This window comes from Ictalurus furcatus, chromosome 9, assembly GCF_023375685.1.
Source record: "Ictalurus furcatus strain D&B chromosome 9, Billie_1.0, whole genome shotgun sequence".
NCBI classification, from domain to species: Eukaryota; Metazoa; Chordata; class Actinopteri; order Siluriformes; family Ictaluridae; genus Ictalurus; species Ictalurus furcatus.
This window is the reverse complement of record NC_071263.1, coordinates 18960757-18979177: the sequence shown is the minus strand read 5'-3', so window position 1 is coordinate 18979177 and position 18421 is coordinate 18960757. Positions and strand designations below refer to the sequence as shown.

The 18421-nt window shown below is 38.9% G+C and overlaps 1 protein-coding gene across 5 annotated transcripts in view; it reads right to left on the bottom strand.

Annotated features, from left to right (window-relative positions):
• Positions 1 to 371: 371 nt before the first annotated feature.
• Positions 372 to 18421, bottom strand: part of supt3h (SPT3 homolog, SAGA and STAGA complex component) — a 92935-nt gene continuing 74885 nt past the window's right edge. For 2 of the 5 annotated variants that reach the window (XM_053633856.1, XM_053633854.1), the window contains exons 11-12: positions 16684 to 16794; positions 3472 to 3983 (exon numbers count right to left, since the gene is read on the bottom strand). In XM_053633856.1, coding sequence (XP_053489831.1) covers positions 3942 to 3983; positions 16684 to 16794 — 153 coding nt within the window. In that variant the 3' untranslated portion in view covers positions 3472 to 3941. Of the gene's footprint in view, positions 2646 to 2912; positions 3398 to 3471; positions 3984 to 16683; positions 16795 to 18421 lie in introns of those variants that run through there. The other 3 variants (XR_008386846.1, XR_008386844.1, XR_008386845.1) reach the window with 3 other exon arrangements.

Here is an 18421-nt window from a genome sequence, read left to right as displayed (position 1 = left end):
CTTGAATGAGTTGCTATGTTACAAATAATACCGTATTAGAACAAGCGCATTAATATAAACCTGTGACAGCTGGTCAGAGTTGCTGCTAATTGTGTTGAAAATTATTTTCAACTTTCAGACCAATCAGAATCAAGAATTCAAAAGCAACGTGGTATAATAAAGAATAATAAAAACAGTGTTTCAGTGCACACCACATTTGAAATATATGGAACATTATGGCGTGCAGGATGCCATGCTTTATTGAGCTCAAATTTCAGTTTGTAAATGTTTTGTGGATTTTAAAAAAGGGCCTGCTTTACTGGAGGGTGATGAATGGTTGAAGGGTGTAATAACTTAAGCATGGAAGACAGTGATGTAAAGCAGGTGCTTACGATTTCATATTCAAAAACACGTTTCACGTCTTGTATTGATTTGACTCACTATTACAGGCATACACGCATGAGCAGGCAGGATGGATTTTAGTGTTAAATCTAAACCGTGTAAAGTTTACGCAGTCATGAGAAGGGAAATCCTACAGGGGGAAAAAATTACGCCAGAATGTTTATACTTCTTAATTTACCTGTCTTCTTTCATTTTTTTTTTTCTTTAATGGAAAACTGAATTAAACAATTGTCAACTCACTGCTAAGATACAATTTTTCATACAAAATCTCTCTGTAATGTCAAGGACATAAATACATTTCACATGATTATGTGAATAATATGTTATCATTTTACCACGTGTTCCCTGAAAGAGCACGTGTAAAACTGCTCATGAAAATGAATGGATTGTGTGTGTGAATCACGTGATATGAATCATGTAAAAAATATAATGTGGAAAAGGAATCAATCGTGTAAAAAAAAAAAAATCACCTGAAAGCAAAAGAATTAAAAGGTAAAAAAAAAAATATTAAAAAATAAAAAATCACGACAATGATTGAGTCATGTGGAAAATATGGGAAAATAAATTTTAATGAATGGTCCATAAAAATCATATGAAAAACAAATTGTGTAAAAAGCATATGGAAAAATAAATATAGTGTAAAAAAAATGTTGAAATAGATTAATTGTGGAAAAAAATAAGTGTAATGAGTGAATCATGTAAAAAAAAAAAAAAAGGAAATCTGAAATAGGAAAAATCATGCTTAAAAAGCACATGAAAAAATGTGCAAATGAATCTTGTCAAAAAATCATAAAACAAATTGTGTAAAAATATATGTGAAAATAAGAATGATGTAAAAAAAAAATGAACAAATCACGTAAAATCTAAAAAATAAATTGCGTATAAAACTTATGAGAATAAAAACACATGCAGTACTTCTAAAGTACTAAAACATAACGTGTCTATAAATTACATGTGTAAATATCACATGTAAAGTTCATGTGATTTTTCTGTCAAGGACATCAGTTCCACAGTGAGCTGGAAGGAGTATCAGAGCAGCTCATTGCTTTTACAGATAACTGAGAAGATAGTCTTTCCTGCCAGCAGCAGTGTGCTATAACTCATGGCCGTGATGACCTGACAAGGCCTGTGTGCTGGCCATGAAAGCACATAGACTGTGACACAGCGGGATTGTGGTGCGGATCCCTGAGCTGAGGCTCATAAAGCACGTGTCGAGTGTGGCAGCAGAGCTGGAGATATTGAGCCAAACCTCATGTGCACCGAGCCACGAACACCAGGGCAGGACAGGTCGCGTGCACCGTGTCCGTCTGTCTCTCTCGCACACGCACACAAACACACACACACAGGTTTAGTTTTCCATGTCAAGGTTGTATTTCATTCACATCACTGTTATGGATAATTACAAAAAAAATTGCCAATTAAAGAAGAAACATTAAGCATGTAAAAAATGAAGAAATAATAATAAAAAAAAACATCCTTGCTGGGGTTTGAGGAACAGAGTTAGCACAGAACAATAAAAGGAAATAAGAAGGTGAGCTGACAGATCACTTAAGCACTCGTAAATCTCACTTAAGCTCCCTTGAGGGAAAGCCAGGATTCTGCCTAGTCATGCATGATACACACTGTGTAAACTGATAACAGCTTGAAATAGCAGAGTGTACTAAAGAGCACTTTATAAGGTACTGACAGAAACATATGGACTGTCCATGGGACAAGGATGAGAGTCTGTAGCTCTAGGTTTATATTTACTGGACAAACCTGTTAAATATGAACCTATAGCAGCAGAAGCTCATCCTCATGCCATGCACCGTCCACACCTTTCCATCAATTCTCTACAAAATGTTCTAAGCATGACAGCTGCAATCCCCCAGAGGGCATCGTAATCAAACCTTAGAATACAGCTCGAGTTTTAATTCCACTTCCACATCACCAGCCAGCACACACAGGGAATGAGGAACTTTGCTGTAACACAGCGAGTGAGCGCGATGACTTCATCAAATAAAAAAATAAAAGAGAGGAAGACACATTGCACATATTTGGGGAAAAATGCATTGCTTTAGAAAATGTTATTGGTTTTGCCACATATGCTTGATAAACCTCAACTTTAAGAGCCAGGAAAAAAAGGAGAATGTGCCACTTACCATTTTATGGTGTACTTTTACTGTGGTTCTCTTCAACAGATTTTTTTTTTTCTGCTTCAGCAGAAAGATGTGAGTGATCACCTGGGGAAAAGCTGCTCATGATAGATTACTGTCAGAAATATACTGAGAGAGAGAGAGAGAGAGAGAGAGAGAGAGAGAGAGAGAGCTAGCTTGAACATTTATGGTTGTGACTGACAAATAAATAAATAACATTTATTTATATATATATATATATATATATATATATATATATATATATATATATATATATATATATATAAATAAATAAAATTTGCCTACTACTGAATATATTAGTTTTACTGCAAATGCATTTAAAAATACATACCTTTTTAAAAATTTATATATATTTTATTATTATATTTTTGCACTGTAAAAAGTTACATACTAGCAAATTTATCTAGCTTATTATGAGATTATAACAAATAAAATGTCATATTATTCAGCCTTTCACACGTTTCAAGCGTTTAGTTTTCTTATTCTGCTCTGTCATTTCGCTTCTTATTAAAATTATTTATTAAAATTAGAAAATAGTGTCTACCAACAGAACTATTTCAAGCTTGAAAGACTACATCAGTTACTTGCTAAGTCATGTTTTGCAGTGTGAGGATCAAAACCTTATCTTAAAATGAAAGAATTACTAATAAAAACAATATTTAGAACGTTGGTATTAAAATAACATATTTAAAGGGTAACAGCAGTGACTGATGAACAGTCAGATTTGAAAATGCCCCAAAATGGCAATGTTCAATGTTCAAAATCACTTACACACAATAAATATCTTTGTTTCATCATCGAGGCCTTGTTGGTCTCTGGTCTATAACACGAACTCTGCACATTAAAACACACTTCAGACCCTGGCAGAAGAGGCAAACATTTCAGCTCAAATGCATTACTTTTGTTCTGAGCCATTTATTCTCTTGAAAGTGACTAGGCTACACATGATATTTATTAAGGTAAAAAAAGACAGAAACATAACAGTACGTATAATAACAACATCATCATCATGATGCATACAATTAGAACATTGTACAATACGCTCCATTCTGTAATTACTGTCTCACAAAGTACAAAAATGACTTCAAGTTTAACAAAAATCACAAAATAATTCCTGGCAATATGAAAATCAGGCATACATGCTGGAATATGTGAAGAATTAAATGGCGTGAAGAACTGCTGCTGCTGCTGGATGTAAACAGACACCAGTTAAATGCTCTTGTGTGAGTTTTCCAGTTTCCCAGTGGAAGCGAGCACCGCTAGCTGGAGTGTTAAAGAGCTGAACATGCAGTGCTGCTCTCAGCCTCAGCTTCAGCAGAGGATGGACGGATGAGGTGAGAGAGAAGCTCCGCGACACACATGGCACTCCTCTTCTGCATCCCTCCATTACGCCGTCACTCCCCTTCAGCAGGCCAGGAAAGTCATGCCGCTCGGGCGGTAAGCACTCTGCCAGAGAGAGAGAGAGTTAAATCTGTTATGAATTAGCACTCAAGCTCCGCAGAGGCAAGAGGCAGGCCCTTGTTTTCCGGTTTTGTAGACAACACTGGCTAGAATGAGAGGCTTTTCCCTCCTTTTATGTTTAATCAGAGTATTTCTGGTTGTGTGGGTTATAAGACACCATTCACGTCTCCTGGCAATGGTGTTACGAAAAGTGTGGTTAACAAGTGGTTCATGAATCTGTTTAGGGAAATTCACAGACTTTGATAAATTAGACTCCAAATTTCAGAGAAGTGGTAGTGCTTTACAACACAAGCCTCATGTGCAGCTCAAATAAGATGCGAAAAAGCTGTTAAAATGACTCTAATGCACTTCACTAAATACTCAAATCAATCCTCAAAATACTCCAAAAATCCTGAAACATGATTTACACAGGCAACCAAAACTCAACATTAGACTTGATTTAACTCAATGCAATGTCATTTTGTGGTGTGTGGAAATTTTCTGTGAGCAATGTGACTAAAGAAAAACATTTAAAAATGAAAATGTAATTGAACTATTTGTTTAGTGAAGTACTTATCTCTGGTATACTCTGAATCCTTAACGTGAGGTCAACACGTTGTGCTCCGTAGTCGGACAAACAATTTAAAAATGCATTTCAAATTAAAATAAATAGATAAATCAACAAACAAACAAAAAAATAAATAAATACAAAAACGATGGATAAAACAATCAGTAGCTATGATGAGGCAAAATAACCAGAAAACTAAACTGCATCTTTTTCTACTTTTATGTTGCTCATTACAACGTGTGGCTGTACCAAAGCAGCACTAATTCTTCTTTCTAAACCTCAGATTAAAATGGCATTTTTTTTTTCATAGTTCATACTGATGCTTGCTGTGGAAAAAAAAAGAGCTCTTAGAAAACAGGAAGGTGAAATCAATCAGAATCAAACCAGATGTGAAAACCTGTCAAAAGTTCTCCTCTCAACACAGCTCGTTTTGATGCATGTTGGTCTTTTTTCTTCATTTCCATTCCTATGCCAGTTTGTCTGTTATTTTCAGAATACATACAGAAATGGAGACGTGCAGTGAGAAACAACTACTGAAACAAGATGCGGGCTGAAACAACATGAACTGGCTGGTATGCTGGAAAAGTGGTATGAAAAAGGGAGAAAAAAAAAAACCCTTTAGTGAGGGTGCTAAATACAGAGGTTGAGAAAGAGTTCTGCAGAAAGGGGAGAAATTGTGAAAGCTTTCCCTCCACAAGGCCAACCTGGAACTTATAAAAGACAGATTCCTGTACTGCAGTCCTCTGAGGTTGCTTGTTGATTTGCTCAGGACTTCTGTTTCCTAGTGCTATTATTTGTGAGTGAAATTACAGGATCAGCACTTTACATCTCCAATCAGGAAAAATACAGCCTACGTCTGAGCCTAGTGTTCATGCAAAGACGCCACCGGATCCATTACACAGCAATCCGAGCTGCACGTATGCCATGCACAGACACTTCATTTACTAAATAACTTGGAATCATGTTCAATGAGGGATCCGTTGATAAATGCAGCTTGGATGTGGTGTCTTTTACTAATTGTAATGTGTTGGAGTTAATAATTGTGTCAACACTGGCTCAAGAAGTGTCATTTTGTTTAGAGGGTTTTACTCATGGTTCTCAAATTGGAGTCTGGGAACTCCCAACAACACAAACCTCAATAACTCAAAAACCAGTAGGCCTGTGAATAAAGTCAACTTGAAGCTAATTGCAATTTTAATATAAATGCATTCTGTGAGTGGAAAGTTTTCGAACAAAAAAGTTGACAGTCCAAACAATATACAGGGCGGTCCATAAGTTCTGAGACCACATGGAAAATCTGGGATTAAAATAAAAAATACAATTTTTTTTTAAAAAAAATCATATAAAATTGGAAATAAACAGAAGGTTTACGAATTCTGAAATATTTAAAAGAAAGAAATGTTCAATATCTTATATTTAATATTGAAGCTTCTTTACTATTTCTAGGTCTCTATTTACATGTAAGCAAATATGTGATATTAACCATGTTAACTGCTTTGTACAAAAACCCAGATTTTCCTTATGTCTAATCTCTTCTATTGAAGCATGTGTTCAGACACGCCGATGGATTCGATCTAAAATGCATCATAAGGTTTTGCACAAACTTGTGGAGTCCGTGCCAGCTGGAGTGCACACTGTCATTAAAGCAAAAAAGGGGGACGTATCAAATACTAAGAAATTTTAAATTCATGTAAGATTCTACTATTCACTCAAGTTGTTGTCAATAACATAATTCGTACTGGAAGCTGTTGCATTAAATTAGAAATGAACGTGAAAGAGAAGCATTTTCTCTAGTGGTCTTAGACTTTTGGATCCCACTGTATACAGAGCCAAAATGTTGTTGGACATTACTATTTAAATAGTTGGATTATGTTCATGAAATAAACCTGTACTAAGAGATTACAGGTATTCACAGTTAAATGGCTGCAAAAAAACAAACCCAATCAAACCAATTATACAACATAATGTGTCTACATTTACAATGGCACAATATGGACAATATTACATCAAATTATTTACAAGCTCTTTACTTGCTTTGCCCTTCAGTGCAACCCTAAAAACACACACACCTTGAAGGATTCTAACAAAGAGTTGCTTCTGAGAGGAACAGAAATATAAATAAAAAAAATGTCATGTATATAATATCAAGTAATTGAAATATACGTCAAGGACGAGTTCCTTCCTGTATGGAATATATTTTAAATCCGACTGTCTCACATAATACTCCTCTTGCCATTCATACTCCCAATCCTCCCTCGACTAATTATTTATACTGTGCAAAAAAAAAAGGGAAATGGTTGTAGCCTCCACTTTCCTCACAGTGTGCAAAAACTCACTGCACTACACCGAAAGTCCAAAAACTAAAACTAAATCTCCCAAGAGTGAAAGAGAGAAATACAGCAGCGAAAGAGCAGAGACAGGATCAGACAGGTCACATGATCTGCTCTGAACACTGCTTCAGATTGTAACATACATTATACACGAGGCGAAAAAATAAACAGCTATCTTTCAAGTTCTACTCTTTCTCTAAATTGCATTAATAGCGACATCAAAAGTGTAAATGTTACACAAAGTTGCTCAAAGTGAGGTCTTGCTCGATGATAATTACTACTTTCATACTTTAAAGTCGCTCTGCAAACTGTGTTTGGCGAAGCCTCCACTTGGTCATTCATAAATCTTAATTTTGCAGTTAAATAGTGCTAAGTAAGGTCTTCTCTCCCCCTTATGGAAACACTCCGTGGAGGTCCTCAGGTCCAGGCCAGCCAACCCCTTACACACACACACACACACACACACACTCCACTCATCCAGGATCCTGGCCTTGGCAGTGGGTGGCAGGCCGCTGCCGCCGTCCACAGCTATGCCGGGGCAAATCGTGTTGACAGTGTCCAAGAAAAACCAGGGGGAAAAAAGGAAAAGGGTATGTGCAAAACGGGCAGAGGGAGACCGCATGTGTGCAGAGAACGGCCGTAGAGCAGGCGCTCTGATGAAATACCGCCTGCTGACAGGACAAGAAGGAAGAGACAGTGTGTTGAACAAGAGCCATGTAAAAAAAACCCCACTATTTCAGTTGCCCAGGAACTGACCCTGGCTCATTTTATTATCCATGTTCATTATAAGCTCTGCTGAAATCAAGGGCGTAAGGATCAGAAATGTGGGAATGGGTGGATGTGCAAGGCCTGGAAGACTTTACTCAGAACACACCCTGTATCTTGTGATTCTAGAGAGAATGGTCACAACATGCATATCTGCAACACAGTGTATTATATTTGATTTACGTTTTCCAAATTAATGAATTTGTTTAAAAAAAACCCAAAACTCTCAGGAAAATAGAATGTACACATGATGAAAAACTGTATACAGAAATGTTCTGAGAATTCCTGCACACAGAAATTTTCTACAGGGATAAATCTCTTCATGCCCACTTCTTCCAAGCCGTTACAACTTCTCAAGTATTTTTTCATGTCTATATAAGAACACTTTTATATGTTAGGAAGCGCAAACTTTGCATTCCTGCTAAAATGTACTAGATAACAAAACAGTCGGCATGTTTACCATGCCCAAATAAAGTCAGCAGAATCTGAAAAAGCAAGGACGAGGACCTAAAAAGAAAATACTGATCTTAAACAGAGCTGAAAATATCAGTGTTTAAAATGTATTTTTAGGGGGAGTAAATAAATGAAAAATAAATGAAGGAGAAAAAACTACTTCGACAAAAGTCGAAATCAAACAGCAGGAGAGCTGAAAATGTCCTCACAGGCAAGTGGAACAACATGCCACTGTTATCACATTCAGAAATATCATTTTAATTGCTTCACTATTAATATCTTAAACACCGTTTGACCAAATGTCTTTTTGTCCATTTACTACCGTCATTTGGTACAAGGGAGTGCAAACTTTTGCACTCGACCTTAAGTGCAGTGTAGAGTGTCGGCGGATTTATTTTTCAGATGTGCCACAAGTGACGGTAAGAATACACTGAGACAAACGTCCTGTGTGATCCTACTTAACAGTTAGCAGCTGATCCCACAGCCCCGCCCACTTGGATCATACTGGCTCACAAGTCTGAAGCTCATGAATACACAGGTGGAAGTTTCGCTAGATAAACTTGGTGCGAAATGACAGTAAGCATTACTGGTAGAAAATGCCGGTCTTTCACATTCTGTGTCCTTTGCAGAGTGAACTGTATTCATGTCATATCATATCACGATTCTGGCAGGAATTACTACAATGCATGATATGTGACACACACAAAAAATCCTTATAAATAATAATACATTTGTTTATTGTTAGTGGCTTAGTGGTTAGCACGTTCACCGCACACCTCCAGGGTTGGGGGTTCGATTCCCACCGTAGCCCTGTGTGTGCGGAGTTTGCATGTTCTCCCCGTGCTGCGGGGGTTTTCTCCCCCAGTCCGAAGACATGCATGGTAGGCTGATTGGCGTGTCTAAAGTGTCCGTAGTGTATGAATGGGTGTGTGAATGTGTATGTGAGTGTGCCCTGCGATGGACTGGCACCCTGTCCAGGGTGTACCCCACCTTGTGCCCGATGCTCCCTGGGATAGGCTCCAGGTTCCCCATGACCCTGAAAAGGAGTAAGCGGTAGAAGATGGACGGATGGATGGTTTCATTACAGGGGCGTGTGTCTTAGTGGTTAGCACACCTCCGGGGTTGGGGGTTTGATTCCCAGCTCCGCACTGTGTGCACAGAGTTTGCATGTTCTTTCCGTGATTTGGAGGTTTCCTCTGAGTACTCCAGTTTCCTCCCTCAGTCCAAAGACATGTGTTGTAGGCCATTTCCATTGTCTGTAGTGTGTGATTGTGTCCTGCAGTGGGTTGGCACCCCGTCCAGTGTGTCCCGAGTTCCCTGGGATAGGCCGACACATGAGAAAGGTATGAAAAATGGATGGATGTTTTAATTACATCAGCTGTTTCCTGTCAGTTTATGATTAAAAAAAAAAAAGTTAAAAAAAAAATTGTCCTATCACCCAGCCTTAATTGTGTTCATTCAGTACTAAATGTTATTATGCCTACTTTATGACTTGCATAATTTAATTTATTGACTGACTGACAGAAAAACAATGCTCAGCATGTTAGACGCCTCCATGCTGAGAGCTGGACATTCTCAGAAAAAAAAAAAAACCCTCATTCTAAAAAGAATGAATCAGCAGTCAGGGGAAGGTTCTTAGCTAAATACTCACTGTATCCCACGACATAACAGAAAGCAGAAGTTCCCGAGCTGATGAGAGGAGTCACAGATCAAGTAAAGTCACAGCTTTCTTGATGTGTGGGACTTATATATATAAAAGTGAAAGAAGAGTGGAGTTAAAAGAGCGGTTCTTTCTGATTCTCTCTGGGGCTTGTTTGAGTGAGGAATGAGAACTGTTTGCACTCCTTTCTTCCAGTCCTCACGACTGCCAGGACTGAGAGAGAAAAACAGAGATAGATGACCCTCAGTAAGCGGGACTTTATCTTTGATCAGATGTGCCGTGTCCTCTCGCTGGCTCCCAAGGCCCGGGCAGTCCTCTAAACGTGAGAGACAAGCGGCCTCCTCTGCATGGAGAGATGACTCTCCAATTTTCAGCCTCAAACTGGAGGCAACCTCACACATGCAAGACATTAGTGTGAATATCACTCTGTCATCCTCCTCTCTTTATGCACAATAAAAGTGAAGCCCATCACATGCTGTTTATCTCGTGTCGTAAACAATTTGCCATGTATAGCCTTTGTTGAGACTGCCTGTGTGCACCAATTGTGCAGTGTTCCAAATCATCGCCGTTTCACTGTACCCAAGCAGAGACAACAAAGGTCTGAGGACAAAAAACCCTTGTTAGCAGGAATAAACAAAGCAAAGCCCCAACATGCTCCAGACAAGGGAACAGTACACATATTTCAAGCCTAGTGGCAGCTATAGTTTAGCTTTTGTCTTTGTATTTATGTGAAGTGTTGAGGCCATGACATGGGTCAGAAACACATCTCAAGTCTCCAGCACAAAAAGGCTATAAATTCTACACAACTAGCTCTGAACGCAGGACACAAAGCCTAGCGGGGGGAAAAAAGGTTTAAAGCTTGGGAAAGCACAACTAACAAGCCTGAAAGCCAAATAAAATAAAGATAAGACAGGGTTAAATAGCATGAACGTGCATGTCTCTTTGCAATAATGAGCCGTTACAGGAAGCGGCGCTCCTGCTCCTGCATATTCATGAGTGGTGTCCAGCAGATGTGGGGATGTGTGTATGTCTGAAATGTGCGTGTGTGAGGCTGTATATGTACTGGCGCCTCGCAATTACCAAAAGGGAGTATGGGAAGGGCAAAACATGAGAGAGAAACTGAGAGAGAGGGGGCGAGAGACACTGAGCGTCTGTACAAGGCTGCAGCACACACCAGCCGTGAGCAGGACTACACCACTCTCTGACTGCCACATCTGTCTGTGTGCAAACGAATAGAACAATGAGTTTCAGACTCTTCTCAGACGTCTTCGGCGAGAGGAGAGGATATAATGGAGAAAATGTGGATAAGAGGGCATAGGTTCAAGTGTGACAGAGTTCAACTGCTTTGGATCCTCTCCTCTGTATCATTGTCTTCAATCTTGCGCTCTGGGCCAATTTACTGAGCCGTACTGGTATACCCGAATATGACAGGCAGAAGGTTTTCACACCCACAGAACAGGCAGTAAAAGCACTCTGTGGTTTTCAAAGGGCTGTCAAATGAAAAGCAGGGGTTCTCCCTGGTCAATTCCAAATCATGCGTGATCTGGAAAAGATGTCAAATTCTATCCAGGGCATCCCAATCATGCTGTGGCTGCTAAATATATATATATATATATATAAAAGAAATATGGTCATAAACTACATATGAGGGTAAATTTTTTTTTTAACCATTCTTTAGGTGTATTCACCATTGTAAATTGTCATATTATTGTGCACACTCAGCCAAATGCTAGAACTGTAAATGCTATGAGTCTGACCAGGAAACGAAAAGGTAAACACAGGATGATTTACAGTAAAGCAGTACTTCTGAGATTTCTGGGCAAAGGATTAGAGCAGTTATTGTGCAGCAGAGCCTTGTTTTTTGGGGAGGTAAAACCCAGCCAGTGCATCTCCAGAAGCCCAGGCTTAATGGTTCGTACTGTACACCACCTCGCTGTGAAGTGGGATCTGGGGGTCAGCATGTGGGAAAAGAAAAAAAAACAAAACACCACAGTGTAAATCAGGAGCATCTCAGAAAAGACCCAGGACAAATGCTCTTCTCGAAGCGCCTAAAATATGAGACTGTATTCAGAAATAATAGCCAGGGAAAGAAAAATAAAAATAATAGAAAAAAGAATAGTTCCATAAATCCAGCAGAAAGAAACAAGAAAAGGCTATTTGGGAACAAATGCTTAGCGACATGCTTTGGATGGTAAAGGATTTTCACATCAGCATTTTGACAAATATGAAAAGATAGTCCGCCAACATGGGTTTGGGTTTAAAATGAAAAACAGAATATATAAAGCCTTTCCAATGTTCGGAAACCATCCGCTGTTTTAGGCGCCTCTTCTTTTCTATATTCAATAAACTTTGTTAAACAATAAATATTAGCTTTTACTTCATTGGCTCCGGAGTCGTGATCCGTCCCAGGGAGGTTTGGATATCATTTAGATAATATACAGCCTTCTGGATGGCTACCGAATGTCTTTCCCCTTCCAGCTGACTTATTATGTACAGTATGGTTCTGCCAGTCTAGCTGTTCACTTGACATCTAAACGGGCAATTTCATGCTTTAATGACAAGGTATTCAAACCACAGGGAAGAATGGCTCCACTTGTAAATGTGCAATTGTTAGCAGAAGGTTTTGAATGGCCTCTGAGACACCTAGAACAGGAAGCAACGTCTAGTGCCAGTGCTAAGGATGGAACGGGAATGCAGAGACATAAAACTGGTTCAATGGGGCATTTAGTGGAGCGTTTGTGAGGCAGTGAGAAGGGCACGGCCCTATTGAAGCCCTCGGTTCTGTGGATGTCAGCAGCACAGCACGAGATGTCTGTCCTCACAGTGAGATACGGAGACGATGGGGCAATAAACAAGAGCTGAGACACATCACTCCTACGTCTGCTGTCTTTGGCATGAAGCGTACGTATGAAATGTACAGTGAGACTCGGGCAAACCACAAGTAAGGTACAGAATCCTGCAGCCACGGCAACATCTAAATACCTTCTAACAATGGTTACACGGCTGCGTAAGGGCTGACGATGAAGACTTTTCTTTGCAAAGTCATGCACTTAGCCACATTTTGAGATTTATCTATTGCAATAACAATCTGCCATGGTTTTGCTTTTTACTCTTCGAAGATTTTCCTTCAATACTCTCAAGATCTTAGTGGCTGCTACAAGTTGGGCTGGCTCGAGTGCTAGGTTTGCATATAAAAACACTAAACAAAATGCTTTCCAACTGTAACTCGCTTCTCTAACAGAAACTTTATAACTGAATGGGTGTGATATCATAAATTGGCATTAAATGTGAAATGAGTACAGAGTCTATATAAAAGTGAACCATCTTTGGTTTCTTTGGAAGCATGGAAAGCTACAAAGAACTCAAGAGATGCACCATTAAAAAGCAGAATAATAAACAAACCAGGGTGATGAAAGCAAATGCTCAAACAAAGCATGATGTTGCCATTTCTACTGATTGGAAGAACTGCCTAAGGGGAGGCTGTCTTCTCTGTACATGTGTACAGCAGGGGCATAATCAAATGAGCTTTGAATTTCCCCGAGTCTTATATTAGACCTTTAATTCAATTTCAAAGTTAATTATCTCAGAATGAGTGCAGGAATAGGAGGCAGATAAAGTCTCTAATCACACGGACACACAGCTACAGCTAATAATATGTTGCTATAGATCTATGGAATCTAGAACTATTTCCAGATTTTTTTAAATTTATTTTTATAAACCCTATAATAAACCTATAGCTCAAAATTGCACAAGCTCACCTGGTAACCCTACAATTGCCTATGAAGAACACACCAACAGAGCTTCAGCTCAGCCTCTCAAACAAGAGCTTCATTTTATCTTAAACATTTGTTAACCCTAGACATGTGGTAAAAGGCCAGAGTGAAAATTACTTATTGGGACAATTAATCATGGTCTTAAACTGGCTCCAGTTGCAATAAAACCAAACCAATTACAAGACAACTCAGCCTCCACTTCAACCCCAAGACAGACAGACACACACACACACATACACACACACACACACACACACACACACACACACACACACACACCTAATTATTTCTATGCCATTGCTGGTGACGGACTGCGAGCAACTCATCAAAGGCAAAAACCTCAATGCCACTAGGAGAACATCTGGAAACCTTCACTCATCATCATAGGTTGGAAAACCTGTTTTATATATTACACAATATAGGGGGATACTAATGCGCTTTATAGTTTCTTTTCTTTTTTTTTTTCTTTTTTTTTTTAAACATGCCAACCTCATGTTTATAGTTAAGCAATCACTGAAACACTCCACTGACTACAGCTTCCTTAATTTGATCAAGCCTTTCTGATAATGAAACTTTAACATTTAACAGATCATTTATATCATAGGAAGGACATCAGCCATCATATTCCATCATACTTAGCTAATCCTGGTACTTAAGCGTCCTGATAATAAAGAAATAAATATATATATAAATAAGGGAGCGACATGATGACTTTTGAGTATTAAGAGGAACGTCATTGCTGCTGTCAACAAGAAATGACCCACTATGCTCGTTTCCCTTCTGGCGAACACAGAGAAGACAAGCATCTGCTTTATTGGCAAGGAGTTCATTCAGATGAACTGTGATTAAACACAATTCAAGTGCATTTGTATAGCGCTTTTAACAATAGATGTCGTGACAAAGCAGCTTTACAGAAATCCGCATGTAGATTTAGATCTCTAATGAGCAAGCCAGAGGTGAGTGTGGCAAGGGAAAACTCCCTGAGACAACATGAGGAAAAAACAGACTGAAAAGTGAACTCACTTCTAGGTGACACCATATTGTGTGATTATAAATCATTACAGTATATAACTGTAGAAGAGCTAAGTCAAACAGTACTAAAGCCAGATTTCTAATGTATCATTTTCAGCCTGGTTGAAACTGCACATCAACTGATTTAATGTCGCTACGATCAAAAACATTTGAAGTTTTGGCCGTGTCAGAATTTTTAAAATTAAAAACTGAGTTTGACTGATGCTACGAGCCGTCGTCTAAAGGCCACCAATAGGAGGACGGCACAGGATGACACAAAGCTCATGGAACAGCTATATTACAAATGTGGCAATGGTGAAACTTTGAAAAGGTTTCCTTTTATGCGACTCCATTTTCTACTCGAGCCTGGATCATACCGACTGATGACGTAAGCAGAACATAATCATTTACTGTAATCACAGATTTAATCTGACACGAACATGGAATCATATCATACTCTGTGACAAGTAATAATCTTAAAAGACTGCAGTAATCATACAATGTAAAAACAGTTTGAGCATTTTGTGAGTAAGAGTCCATTAGCACTTTATTTTTTAAAAACAAAATCTTGTGATTGTGTGCTTTTCTTACTATATTACCTCCCCATGAGAGTATTTTTAGACTGATCGTATTCTTAGTCCATGACCTAGTGAACCAGTATTAGGATGTATTTACTGACAGAGACTTCAAATCAATTCTATAAGTCGCTATGGATAAAAGCATCTGCCAAATGCTATAAATGTAAATGAGTCCTGGGATAAACACAGGACAGTCTTTATGATTGCAGCAACAGTTCTCAGGTACAACTCTACAGCATCCCGATGAGATTATTCACTGAAGCAAGAGTGACATTTCTGTGAAATGCAAATCTTTAGGGTATCCATGTGGATCCATTCACAACAGCAGAAAGTGAGTCACCAGAACAGAAGCTCAGCATTAGGACGAATAAGGCAGGACCAGAGGGAGAGAGAAGCCACAGCGGTAGAAGTGTGATACATTATGAACATGTCAGTACCCTAAAATTATAGGAAACACAAATCCTACCAAGGCTGTACTGAACAGACTCGTGTCCTTATGAGGACTTTGGATACTTGGCTACTGTAACCAACAAGATTAAGCTTTAATGCATTTCTAATATTACCATTGCAGGAAAAATTACATCGGGGGAACGTCACCAACGAACTATTTACCAGCCACTTCACTAAATTTCAACATAAGCGAAAGCAACTTGCGGGGACACGGTGGCTTAGTGGTTAGTACATTTGCCTTGCTCCTCCAGGGTTGGGGGTTCGATTCCTGCCTCTGCCCTGTGCGCGTGGAGTTTGCATGTTCTCCTCCAGCACAAAGAGCATTGTAGGCTGATTGCCATCTCTAAATTGTCCGTAGAACGCGTGTGAACACGTGTGTGAGTGTGTGTGTGTGAGATTGTGCCCTGTGATAGGTTGGCACCCCCTCCAAGTCCCCTGGGATAGGCTCCAGGCTCTCCATGACCCTGTGTAGGATAAGCAGTACAGAAAATGGATGGATGGGAAAACATCTTGCACAATGACAACAATTTCAGCATGAAGAAGGATTATCAAAAAGAAATATCACCACTCCAGATTTTGCATCAATACTGCATGTGTCTCTGCGGGCTGCTGGACTTGACTGGCAATGATTTTGTAATCTCAGTCATTGCTAAATAGCTCATTACCTGTGAATTACACACTGACCACAATAGCATACGCTCCACACTGGCTGTGAGAACTCTCCCGACACTCCAGTAACCATTTCACATGGTCAAACTAGCACTTACGACACCCACACTCCTGCGCACGATGTGAAATTATAACTCTCCAACAGTGAGCTGCAGAGTGATGTATGCATGGAAGCAAAACAAGAAGGCATTTCGTGTTTTTTTTGTTTTTTTTAACAAAACTCATAGTAGAAAAGCAAAATGAAATAACCTTTGCATATCCAAAACGCATAGAAATTACACTTATTTAATTCTGCAAAATATTATGTGATGTTTTTTTTCTTTACAAGGAAAATTACACTGACCACAAATTGCGCTCAACAATTCCAATACTTCAGAGCTTGACCACTTTAAAATGGGGCTGTGCTGCGATTATAAATATAACTCTTTTACGGCTCTGTTATTACGTACTGAGAAGGGGGAGAGTGGGCCAATCTTGTGGCTGTAGCGCCTGATGGCCTCTCTGATGTGGCCGGGCTGGATGGCACTGCTCTGAGCCTCCGCGCCACACGCTGCTGCGCTCTGCAACGAAGAGGGAGAAAAAACACACAGGCTGTATTATTACTAAATCAAAAACACAGTGGGAGACAGGCCGTTTAACACACAAACACAGCCAGAGGAGGCCGTCCAGACACGACACACACACACAATACATTTCTGAAGATGGTCTGGATCAGAATTGGATAACGAGTACGGAGATTGCTCAAGCCTTCACCTCCTCAGTCGTGTAAATGCTATGTGTCAGCTCGTGCTTTATGTACTTTCAGCGGAGAAGTTCATCTGATATATAGAGAGCTGACAGTAAATGTTAGTTAACTATCTGCTGTAGGAAAGGACCTATAATTGTGCTCAATGCTCCAAATGTGTTTGACTTCAGGCAGAAAGAGAAAGGAAAGGAAAAACAGCTTCCCTATTTTCATTCTTGTAATAAATCAGTTGTGGTAAAATGGACATGGCAGGATATATGAGAAAGTGTAATGCACATTTCCCTGCCAGTGTTTCCACTCTACATGCAGACACTGGGATGTTGATGACTGCATCGAGATGACCACTGAACTTTCCTCGTTATTTTACAATACAGTATGTCTTTCCTATCCGTATACATATTGAGTTCATCACTATTTTTTTTTATTTCCAACTTCCTGGGTTATATATATAATCCACAAATGCAAAATATCTATGAATGGATGAGGGGTGTGAGCATAGCATCACTGGTAGAAAAAGTAGCATCTCTTTACCGTTTCCATGGTTCATAACACTTACAAAAAGAATTCAAGCAACAAGCAACAACTGTATGTATATATGCTTGCGGAGATGTACACTACTGTTAATATATTAGCATGTATATGCATACTAGGACAGAAATACACTACCTCACTTGTTTACTTGTGTATGTACTAGAACTAAAACAGTTATGGAGCATTTCTAAATGCACTAAATATTCAGGTGTACTCATACCTGGCCCATACCTTTATTAAATTATTGAATAGGCTCATATGTGAGCATACCTTACTCCAGAATTGTACAATAACCTCAAAATATGTTCATGCTGAAAAACTGTATTTGGAGAAGAGTTTTTAAACTCCCTTTACTCGGATTACTCAGAACTTTACTGAGATTACTCGGAGCTCAGGACCATTACGCAGAACTTTATTATACTGTGCAGCACTTCAGCGCACACTTTCTATGTAAATAAAAGGGACACAAATCATGAAACTAACCAGTGAACTCAAGTCAGATTTTTTTTTAATACTGCATGAATTACATTTGCATCAAAAATTGTTTTATGGATTTTTATTACTTGAATTAGCTCCAGAAATAAACATATTTAACTTTTTTTCAGTCGGTAAATTGTTGCCGTGTGGCAACAATGTGCAATGGTGGAAAGTATCATACAGTCAAAAATAACACAATGTTTGAGATTACAATCCAATTACTGCATTTTCCAGACTATAAATTGCAGAGGTGTTTTTTTTTTTAGTTTTTTAGTAAGCATGTAAAAGTTATATCCTCTAGAAAGGAATTACCGTTGTAAAAAGTAAGTGGATGGATGGATTTTTACACTTACATAGGAAAATAGTAGTTTTGTATTATTGCCTATCAAAACATTGGAGATAAATGAAGTGTTGCCATATGGCAACACCATGCA